Raw genomic sequence first — 10,990 nt, forward strand, 5'->3', positions numbered from 1 at the left:
GACTGAAGATCGGTTGGTCCAACAAAGACATCCTGCAGATCAACCAGTCGCCAAAGGAGGTTCCCGCTCCTGGTCACTCTAGTGGGCTCAACGCTTTGCTGGCATGAAACTTCCCAAGAAAAGGAGAAGAAGTTTGATTCCTCATCTCTATTGTAGGGTGAGGAGCTCAGATGTAGATGAGTTGGCTCGGGCATCTAGTCCGGATTCCTCCCGGACGCCTCCCTGGTGACCTAGGACCTAGGACACGCTGGAGGGATTATGTCTCACAGCTGGCCTTAGGAACACCTTGGTGTCCTCCCGGTTGCTGGAGCTGGAGGAGGTGGCCGGGGACCGGGAAGTCTGGGCTTCCCTACTAAGATCCGGACCCGGATAAGCGGAGGAAAATGGATGGATGGATCTCTATTGTCTTATCCGCTTGTCTTTCAAGACTTTACCCACAGAAGAACCTCTCTAGGCTTTGGATTCTCCCTAGCGTCTTGCTAGCTGTGATTCCGAGACATTCCGTACATCCAGATCTCTCCTTCAAACTATCCGGGCATGTGAAGGTGCTGAATTTACACTTCCTGTCCCGAACCAGAAATTTGTACACACCAACGGCTAGGTACCCAAAAATCGGAATCTGCTGTAGACGGAATCTCAGGTTTACCAGACGACTGGAACGTCTGTTTTATAAATCCTGGGATGTGTTTACGCAAGACTGGAAGTCTCTTATATCCTAATGTTTTTCCCCTCCAGCGGTCCCTGATCCTCCAGCAGGATTCTCTCTCATAAAAAAAAAACTATATTAATTATCCCGTGAAGGAGCAGAGCTAGCATACGAGGTGAAGTGGAATGAAGCCATTGGCAATTGCCAGCCTGCGCTCCTTATTATTACTCATCTCTGCCGCTTTGGAAGCACACCAGGATGGTTTGGGATCTGGGCCATGAGGGACAAAAAAAAAAAAACATCCACAGTCCTGAAAAGCAGCAAACTCTAACAAGTTGAAGGCATTGGCAAACTTCAGAATTGTCCATCAAACGTCATTCCAAACAAAGACGGCGTTCCGGCGTCACTGTCACTGTGTGAAAGCTCCTCGCAAGAGCTTTGTCGACCTAAACTGAAAGTAAACGAAAAATTCCACTTTGGCCCGGACTACAAATCCACAGGGGAACTGGCAGCCGTCCTCTGATGAATATCTCCATGTTTTACATTTCTATTTCACCCCCAGAGAGCCGTGTGTGTCGTCACGTTCCAGACTCTTCTTTGTCCAGGAAGGATCTCGCCTTAAAAGAAAATAATCAAAAAAGGTCCTCCTAGACTCATTTAGGAGCCCGCAACTTTATTTACGTTCCTCTTCGACGTTTAAAGAAACATCATCTGACCTTAAGATAACAGCATTAAAAATCAGGTTGATGCTAATAAGTCACGGCGGCCCCAGATCACCTTGCGTTAGCGTATTAGCTTTAGTGCTAACATTGAAGTTAAAGTTGTTTGTTTGCCGCACATGAAATTTGAAATATGAAATATATTTTCATTGTTTTACAATCTGTCCACAGACGCCAGATGATAAATAATTAGCGTTTTGGCTAATTCTGGTACATTTCGTTAGCGTATTAGCTTTGGTGCTAACATTGAAGTTAAAGTTGTTTGTTTGCCGCACATGAAATTTGAAATATATTTTCATTGTTTTAAAATCTGTCCACTGGCGACAGATGATAAATAAATAGCGTTTTGGCTAATTCTGGTACTTTTTGTTAGCGTATTAGCTTTGGTGCTAACATTGAAGTTAAAGTTGTTTGTTTGCCGCACATGAAATTTGAAATATGAAATATATTTTCATTGTTTTAAAATCTGTCCACAGACGCCAGATGATAAATAATTAGCGTTTTGGCTAATTCTGGTACATTTCGTTAGCGTATTAGCTTTGGTGCTAACATTGAAGTTAAAGTTGTTTGTTTGCCGCACATGAAATTTGAAATATGAAATATATTTTCATTGTTTTAAAATCTGTCCACAGACGCCAGATGATAAATAAATAGCGTTTTGGCTAATTCTGGTACATTTCGTTAGCGTATTAGCTTTGGTGCTAACATTGAAGTTAAAGTTGTTTGTTTGCCGCACATGAAATTTGAAATATATTTTCATTGTTTTAAAATCTGTCCACAGACGACAGATGATAAATACATAGCGTTTTGGCTAATTCTGGTACTTTTTGTTAGCGTATTAGCTTTGGTGCTAACATTGAAGTTAAAGTTGTTTGTTTGCCGCACATGAAATTTGAAATATATTTTCATTGTTTTAAAATCTGTCCACAGACGCCAGATGATAAATAAATAGCATTTTGGCTAATTCTGGTACTTTTTGTTAGCGTATTAGCTTTGGTGCTAACATTGAAGTTAAAGTTGTTTGTTTGCCGCACATGAAATTTGAAATATGAAATATATTTTCATTGTTTTAAAATCTTTCCACAGACGCCAGATGATAAATAATTAGCGTTTTGGCTAATTCTGGTACATTTCGTTAGCGTATTAGCTTTGGTGCTAACATTGAAGTTAAAGTTGTTTGTTTGCTGCACATGAAATTTGAAATATATTTTCATTGTTTTAAAATCTGTCCACAGATGACCGATGATAAATAAATAGCGTTTTGGCTAATTCTGGTACATTTTGTTAGCGTATTAGCTTTGGTGCTAACATTGAAGTTAAAGTTGTTTGTTTGCCGCACATGAAATTTGACATATTAAATATATTTTAATTGTTTTACTGCTGTCTTTAGCGAGCCAGATTTTAAAATCTGTCCACAGATGACAGATGATAAATAAGTAGCGTTTTGGCTAATTCTGGTACATTTTGTTAGCGTATTAGCTGTGGTGCTAACATTGAAGTTAAAGTTCTTTGTTTGCTGCACATAATAAGAATTAAGTGCTTATTTTTTTATATTTTCATTGTTGTACCGCTGTTTTTAGCGAGCCAGATTTTAATATCTGTCCACAGACGACATATGATAAATAAATAGCGTTTTGGCTAATTCTGGTACATTTCCAACAATGCTAATTAATGTACATCGTCAATTAAACCAATAACATAAATAAAATAAATATTTAAAAACATGATGTCATCACACAGACGAGTATGTGAATAAAAATGAAAAACAAGTACCACCTAACACTCAAAATTCCGAGTGCGCCTGAACGCCTCACAGTAGAATGAGATCGCAGCAGGAAGGATACAGGAACAAGTTGTTCCTCGCTCTGTGTGCATCATATCAACAAATAAGTACTGTAAGTCTGAATGAATACTTTGTGTATTAAGAGTGTTTCATCTGGAAGATTTAATTTATATCGGAGTTCCAATTAATCCCCGCACGACCCCAACGATGGAAACCCGTCACCGTGAACGGGAGATCTCAGATGCTATTAAAAAAGGGGTCATGGTTCTTTTAGAGTTGGGACATCACGGGAAGATTCCAGTCAGATAATAAATGGACACTTCATACTCAACAAGGATCAAAAAAATTGCAAAGTGCTGTCAGTGCTGAAATTATAAATCACAGCAAACACACCCAAAGTACGAAAGCAACCGCTTGTTGTTCGTACGACAATGAGACAATGTTACGGAATGTTCTCCGTATAATAACAGACATCAATGTTAAACAAACCTTTGGAAAACTTTCCCTTCCATTTGCTATGAAAGGAATATGCAGACTGAAACCACGGCCATCCTGAGTGGACCACATTTTTTTTAATAATAATAATAATAATAATAATAATAATAATAACATTCCTAGTACATAAAATTTTCTAAAATTCTAAAATTAACATTCTGAAATAAATGTGTTTTTTTTAATTAAAAAAAATTAATAAAATTACAAATAAATATTCCACATAAAAAAAACATAAAAGCACATATTGCTCTTGTCTTGTTGGACCCTCCCACATAAGAAAAAACACAAAAAAAATGTTTTCTTACTTTTTGTCCCCATAAAAATAAATACTAATATAATTTTAAATATATAATAAATATATCCAATTAACATATATTATAAAAAAAATAATAATAATTATGAAAAATAATAAATATATAACAAATGAAATAATGGGTTGCACGGTGCACAAGTGGTTATTACGCAGACCTCACCGCTAGGACACCAGGGTTCAATTCCACAATTCAGCCATCTCTGTGTGGAGTTTGCATGTTCTCCCCGTGCATGCGTAGTTTTTCTCCGGGTACTCCGGTTTTCCTCCCACATTCCAAAAAAAAACATGCTAGGTTAATTAATTAGCGACTCCAAATTGTCCATAGGTATGAATGTGAGTGTGAATGGTTGTTTGTCTATATGTGCCCTGTGATTGGCTGGCTGGCGACCAGTCCAGCTGTCCAAAGACAGCTGGGATAGGCTCCAGCAACCCCCCCCCCGCGACCATTGTGAGAATAAGCGGTAGAAAATGAATGAATAAACAAATAAATATTAGAAAATGTCTAAAAAAATTTTTTTTGTTTTTATCTCGTTCATAGTCACTCTGAACTATCTAGAAGATTGCTATTATAGGCTGTGATGCATCAGTTTTGTTCTCATTTCCACGTTTGAACTCAGGATTCCCGGAAGGCGAACGGCGACCTGAAATCATGAAAACTAGCGTTGCCTGCGTCGTGCCGTTGAAGACAGATTGTCAGAGTTATGTCTTTGTTAAAGTTAAAATACGCCGCAGACAGACACAATAAAAAAAAAACATTTGAGCTATCTGGCAACGCCGCTCGCCCGCTGTGAAGCAACGTCTCCAATATTTTCACCTGCTTTCCTCCTCAAGGTCGGACATTGCAAAAGCTCAGAAGATGAGGTCCAGCAGGACCTGTAGCGGTAAGTACGGGGGGGGGGGGGGGGGAGGGGCGGATCCTGGCGAGCGAGGAGGGCCTGGAGGAAGAGACGGCGGCCTCTTCGGCTTAGCTTGTGAAAGATTTACATCGCCGCACGCTGCCAAAAAGCGTAAGCGTCCACTGCGGATGATAGACGGCCTCCACACACCTGTGTCACTGACCACGCCAACTCTACAAAAACACCACAGCACGTCCACATGTGCATGCTAGCACTGCTAATATGCTAATTCCTTATTAGCGCCGTGTTTGTCCCATTCCGCAGGACAAAAACACGATGATGAGACGCCCACAGAAGCATCTAAGATGACGTCTAGGTTCTGCAACTTGAGAAATATTTATTTATTTATTTATTTTTATGTATTTTTGTCCCGCCACCAAAAACCCAGACGCCACTCTCTTTAGGTCATCCACCATGTTTTCATATGATTTCTTCAATGTCCAACCATTTTTTTCCCCAAGTTTCTTATTGTTACAAGCCTTCCAGATGGGAATCTTTTCCTAATGAGGAAAACACAGCTTAGCTTTTTGGGTTCTTATACGGAAACGTGAGTCTTTATTGTCCAAGAATAGACCAGCTGAAGGCCATCAAAGGCAAAAGTTGACCATTTCTAAGAGGAAAGAGGGTATTTTATTTTATTTTATTTTATGTAATTTAATGTATTTTATTTTATTTTATTTTATTTTATTTTAATTTTATTTAATTTTATTTAATTTTATTTAATTTTATTTAATTTAATTTTATTTAATTTTAATTTTTTATTTCCATTTTAATTAGTTCTCATTCATAAATGGAATCATTTTTTTCCACGGTTAATCCCTTCCAAACCCAACCATGGTAAGTAAATTTACACAAAATAAGATTCCTTATTGATAATTGGAATATTTTAGTAATTAGAGCATATAAAACACTTTTTTTTTACCACGTTCAAATACATTTTTAACATTATTAGAGGCATCTAGACATGTCCCCTTTACACATATTACTCATATTACTATACAGTACACATCTGAAGACAAAATAAGACATAAATAAGATATAATATACTATAATACTCACTTCCTGTTCTGTACAGTACTCCATTCATTAATTTTCTACTGCTTATCCTCACGAGGGTCGCGTGTGGAGTATTACTGACACCTGGTGGCCGGTGTAGGATACTACAATACTGTATATCATCACAACATCTTTGAATGCACCTTCTGAATGCCTTAGAACCGAGGTAAGTTGTTTAACTGTAATATTGTTTTTTTTATTAATTTTATTAAAATTAAAATTATTTTATATAATTTTAAAATAAAATATTTTAAAAATTATTATTTTATTAAAATTATTTTATTTAAAAAAAACAATATTACAGTCAATTTTTTGATCCATTTATTTTTGATCCAACACATAACATCGAGAAAGACTCTTACCTCGTCCACAGGGTGCGCCTCGTCGTACGTGATCTTTGACATCATCTCAGGGTCCATCTCCTCCTCTTCGTCATTATTCTCCCACGAGGACAAGCCTCTGAGGATGATACACAGATTTCAACTTTTTCACTAGCGGGTCATTTTTTTTTGTCATACCTGTTTATACTTTTTCCAACACATGGAAGTTGTTTTGCGTTACTGTAAAAAAAAAAAAAAAAAAAAAGATAAATGACATGATGTCATTCTCTAACCTATGAGAGTTGGCGTCCTGTAGGAGGCGGTTGTGCGACCATTTTCCCGCCTTTCTCTCCAAGGTGCGGACTTGCTGCACCAGATCTTCTCTCTCCGTGATCAAGCGGTCTTTGAACCTGGCAAGTACACACAGTCCTTTTACAGTATTTTTCTCATATTTTAGGGGGGGGGGGCGTAACATGCATGAGAAGTCCCGTATAGCGAAAATGTTTACAATTTTTAATTAATACAATTTTAATAGCAATGCAATGCAACAAGAGCTAGCATTGAAAACTCCAAATTACCCACCCATACCAAATGTGTGTGTGTGTGATGAACTTTGAACCAGAGTGCATTGCAGCTCACCTCTTGATGTGCACCATCCAATAACGTTGTTGCTGACACAGCCACTCCAACTGCTCCAACGTTTCCTGCAGCTTCTTCACGCCGCTGTCGTTCTGCCCCTGCAGTGCCTTCACCTTCACAGACACGGCTTTAGCATTCATACCCGCACTGACCTTGACATGTATTAAATATAATGACATGTTCTCATTAATGCTTTTAATGCTCTTGGATGTGTGCGCATACAATGAAAGATTGTGTAGACCTTGGAGCTTTTGTGCTTTGATGAACTGCTATGGTGGAGTTCTCCAAGTCAAGTGTAAATTTTGTTTAAAAAAATAATAAAAATAAAAATCCTAAGAGAGAAGCGTTTCACGATTTCCCCGATTCCTAATCTTCATCATTTGTGGAGGAACTTGGCTTTCAAGGTTGACAAAGACAAAAAAAAAAAACAACCAACACTTGAAAGCAACGTTGCCAGCTACAAGACAAGTGTGGACAATGCTGACCTCTGCTGGATAAAAGCGGCACTGCATGGTATTACACTCTTTATAACACTAAATGAATTTTTGCTATATTTTATGTACTTTAGGACTATAATAATGTGTTGCATTAAATGCATTATATATTTTATGATTACATTTATCCAGAAATGTATAATTAAGACAAATAATATATTACAAAATTACAAATATTCTGATTTTATTTAACTTCATATTAAAAGTAATGGGAAATAAAACAAATTTTGGGGGTATTATTGGCCTACATGATTTCTAAGATTAAATGCATGATATATTTCATAGTTCTAATTGCAATATGTGTATTGATGACAAAAAAGGGGCATATCATTAGGTACAGCTGCACAAAAATATTGCCAAATATAATAAATAATAATAATAAATAATAATAAATAATAATAATAAATAATAATAAATAATAATAAATAATAAATAATAATAAATAATAATTAATAATAAATAATAATAAATAATAATAAATAATAATAATAAATAATAATAAATAATAATAATAAATAATAATAATAATGAAAACAATGCTCATTTTAGGTTTTAAAGGGCCCACATTTCACAACATTGTCCTTCATTGACTCACCTGTTCTTCATACGCAACACGTGAATGCTTCAGTTCCTCCACAAGCATCTTGTTGGCGTCCCGAAGCTCTTCTAACTCTCCCTTTTTGCTGTTGGCGGAAAATAAGTCATTTTTAAGAAAATAAAGCTTTTAGTTTTGAGTATTTACTACCTAAATAACTTTGTATTTCATTTTTTTTTGTGCAAGATCTGCATGGAACGCTTTTCACCTTTGCAGCTCCGCCAGGAGGCTCTCTGTCAGTACATCTCTGCAATGGGCCTCGGTGTGCAGCTCCGCCCTGAGGCTGTCATCCGCATCACCTCCGTTCCGGGCCTCCACATGCAGCTCCTCCACCAGGCCCTCCAGCTGCACCTCTGAGCTCTGAAGGTACAGCAGCTCTGAAGCTACCTGACGCAGCAGCTCGGCGTCTCGCTCGCTTTCCTCCACCAGAATAAGAGCACGATGCTGCAAGCGCTCCACCAGCTCCTAGGAAGGTATACATACACATAGCTTATAAAGTACGTAGATTCGAACATCGGTCTAAAGTTCATCGAATGAGCTCATGGCAAGCCTCAACGTGACATGTGATGTTTGTTGATGCCAGGCAGGAGTGAGTCAGCCGAGCAAAAATTCCTCAGAAATGTTTATAAGAGCACCTCCGTAATGAAAACAAGAGAAGAGCACAATGCATCATGAAGTAATCATCATGGAAAAAGAAAAAAAAAAAAAAAAAGAAATCTGACTTGGGTTTGTGTCAAAAAATATGTTTATTTAAACTGGCGGCTGCTGCTTCTGGTAGCAAACTTTCACCTAAAAACGATGTGAATATTTGCAGTCAAAAGCTCGGCACTTCCTTGGCACATACATCCATTGCTGCTCGTTATTGTTATGGTCATGCTGGACAATTGTATGCATAAAAAAATACCCTCTCATCAACTAAAATATAAATATAACTAATATATATATTAAAGTGAGTATAAATATAACTAAAATCTTACATACAATTTTTTTTACATGAATTAATAGTAATAATTTAAGAGTACAATGTCCTAATATTATGAGGAAAATTAATGGTATTTTAGTAGCATAAACTTTAGATATTATATTATTTTTAATTAATTAATTAATAATTATATTATTATTATTATTATTATATTTTCAAAGTTGTAATATTATGAGAAACAAACAAAATAAAGTTACAGAAGTATATTTTGTTTGTCTTTCGGATTTTCCTGGTTACGGCATTATATTATGAGAATATTATGAGAATTAGAATATAGAATATTATGAGAATTAAGTGGAAATTATGTGAATAAAATGAAAAAAAACTTGAAATATTAAAAAAAAAACAAAAACAGCAGAAGCAAAAATGGGAAAAAAGAGCTGTAATTTTCTTAAGAAAAAAAAATACAATTTTTACGAGTATATACTTGTAATATTATGAGGAAAAATAATATAATTTTAGTTCCATAAGTGAGTAAAACTGGCTCTTTTTTTGTCATAATATTGTTAGAAATAACCAAAACAAAAATGATGTTTTTTGAAAATTAATAGGATAGGAAGTTTGTTCTGATTATTTAAGAAGTTTAAATATTTAATTGAAAAAAAAAAAGCAATGTTGATATTAATAATATGTCTTTTCACGTATATATGACAAAGCTGAGGTGCAGGTTTTTCCTTCTTTGCAAAATAAATATAATATAATAACAAAATATTAAAGTGGCAAAGTTACATCTTTTCATTTTCCAATATGTGGCCGGTAGCGAAAAAGTTGCACACCCCGGCTTTACATGCAAATTTCATGTGGAGTACCCCAAGGTTCTATCTTAAGTCCCTTACTTTCCCCCCAATTACAGTATCTATATCGGTTGTGCAAGTGGATCCACTGTACTGCATCTGGTTTTGTTGTGTCCTCACCTGCTGCTGATGAATGGTGGCAACTAGGTGCTCCTGGGTCCTCCTGAGCTCCGAGTTTGTCTTCTCCAGGTGGAAAAGTTGAGCCGCTACAGTTTGGAAGTCATTCTGCAGCTTCTTCTCCCGCTCTCTGGACACCAAAACCTCTCTGTCCGACATGGCTGCAAGCACAGCAGCACTTTTGTAAGTCACTCAGAGGACGGAAGGTGGAATTGTAGATGTTCCGCTTACCTTTGTCACGAGCCAAACGGGTGCACTTGGCAGTCAGATACTGGATCTGGCTGTAGTCCTCGTCCCTCTGCGCTCGGAAAAACCTTCTCATGGTGCCCTCTAAACCTTCCAGCGCCTTCCCGTGATCAAACAATGGTCAAACAAATGCACACCTGAGACCTTCCCCAGGGAGACTTCAAGCAGACTGGAGTATTTTTTACCCAGAAGGTACGTTGCGGCGTTAATCCCGCTGGTTGTTGTCAAAACAAAAGCCGTGTCTCAGCCCACGGATGCTGAGTTTCGTCCTTAAACTGAGTGATTTTGCAAAGCCGGGGCATGTTGTGTTGAGCGTGGTGGATTTACAGCAACAAAAGCAACCTCAAGTCAGCACTTTAATAAAAGTAAACTACACGCCTGAGGAAAATACCACCGGCAGGTAAAAACACATTTTAGTGAGTCACATGTGCAACACCACACCTGAGTACTACTTGATTGTGTTTTCATCTGCTTTTATGACTATAAACCTGTAAAGTAAAAGCAGGACTATAGTGTTGACGCCTCTAAAGTCACATCTAAAGGATTTTATCCATACCAGGTTTACACTTGCATGGCGTCATTGACATTTTTTAGCTCTCTATAAGTTCATTTTCACACATTTTTGTGTCCTCGCTATTTGTGGGGGTTACCTTCCAAGAATCTGCAGGGCCCGGCCAATCACGAATAATGGCCACAGCTCTAAAACCATCTTGGGTAATGGAGCACCTACATCTTTGAATGCAGCATCTACTTGAACGTAGCATCGACTTGAATGTAACATCTACTTAAATGTAGCATCTACTTGAACGTAGCATCCTGTCAAATGTAGCACCTTGTTGAATGTAGCACCTTGTTGAATGTAGCATCCTGTCAAATGTAGCATCTATTTGAATGT

At 37.1% G+C, this 10,990-nt stretch overlaps 1 protein-coding gene across 6 annotated transcripts in view; it reads right to left on the reverse strand.

Moving 5' to 3' along the window:
* The window catches only part of LOC131106890 (uncharacterized), a 36,314-nt gene extending 25,412 nt beyond the window's left edge, over window positions 1–10,902 (reverse strand). For 2 of the 6 annotated variants that reach the window (XM_078788550.1, XM_078788547.1), the window contains exons 1-7: window positions 10,081–10,902; window positions 9,853–10,010; window positions 8,165–8,421; window positions 7,957–8,044; window positions 6,868–6,980; window positions 6,522–6,638; window positions 6,271–6,367 (exon numbers count right to left, since the gene is read on the reverse strand). In XM_078788550.1, the coding sequence (XP_078644676.1) occupies window positions 6,271–6,367; window positions 6,522–6,638; window positions 6,868–6,980; window positions 7,957–8,044; window positions 8,165–8,421; window positions 9,853–10,010; window positions 10,081–10,171 (921 nt within the window). In that variant the 5' untranslated portion in view covers window positions 10,172–10,902. Of the gene's footprint in view, window positions 1–4,024; window positions 4,220–6,270; window positions 6,368–6,521; window positions 6,639–6,867; window positions 6,981–7,956; window positions 8,045–8,164; window positions 8,422–9,852; window positions 10,011–10,080 lie in introns of those variants that run through there. The other 4 variants (XM_078788548.1, XM_078788549.1, XM_078788551.1 and 1 more) reach the window with 4 other exon arrangements.
* Between the last annotated feature and the right edge of the window lie 88 nt (window positions 10,903–10,990).

The sequence above is a fragment of the Doryrhamphus excisus genome, linkage group LG23, assembly GCF_037039965.1.
Source record: "Doryrhamphus excisus strain RoL-2023G ecotype Guam linkage group LG23, RoL_Dexc_Guam_v1.1, whole genome shotgun sequence".
Classification (NCBI taxonomy): domain Eukaryota; kingdom Metazoa; phylum Chordata; class Actinopteri; order Syngnathiformes; family Syngnathidae; genus Doryrhamphus; species Doryrhamphus excisus.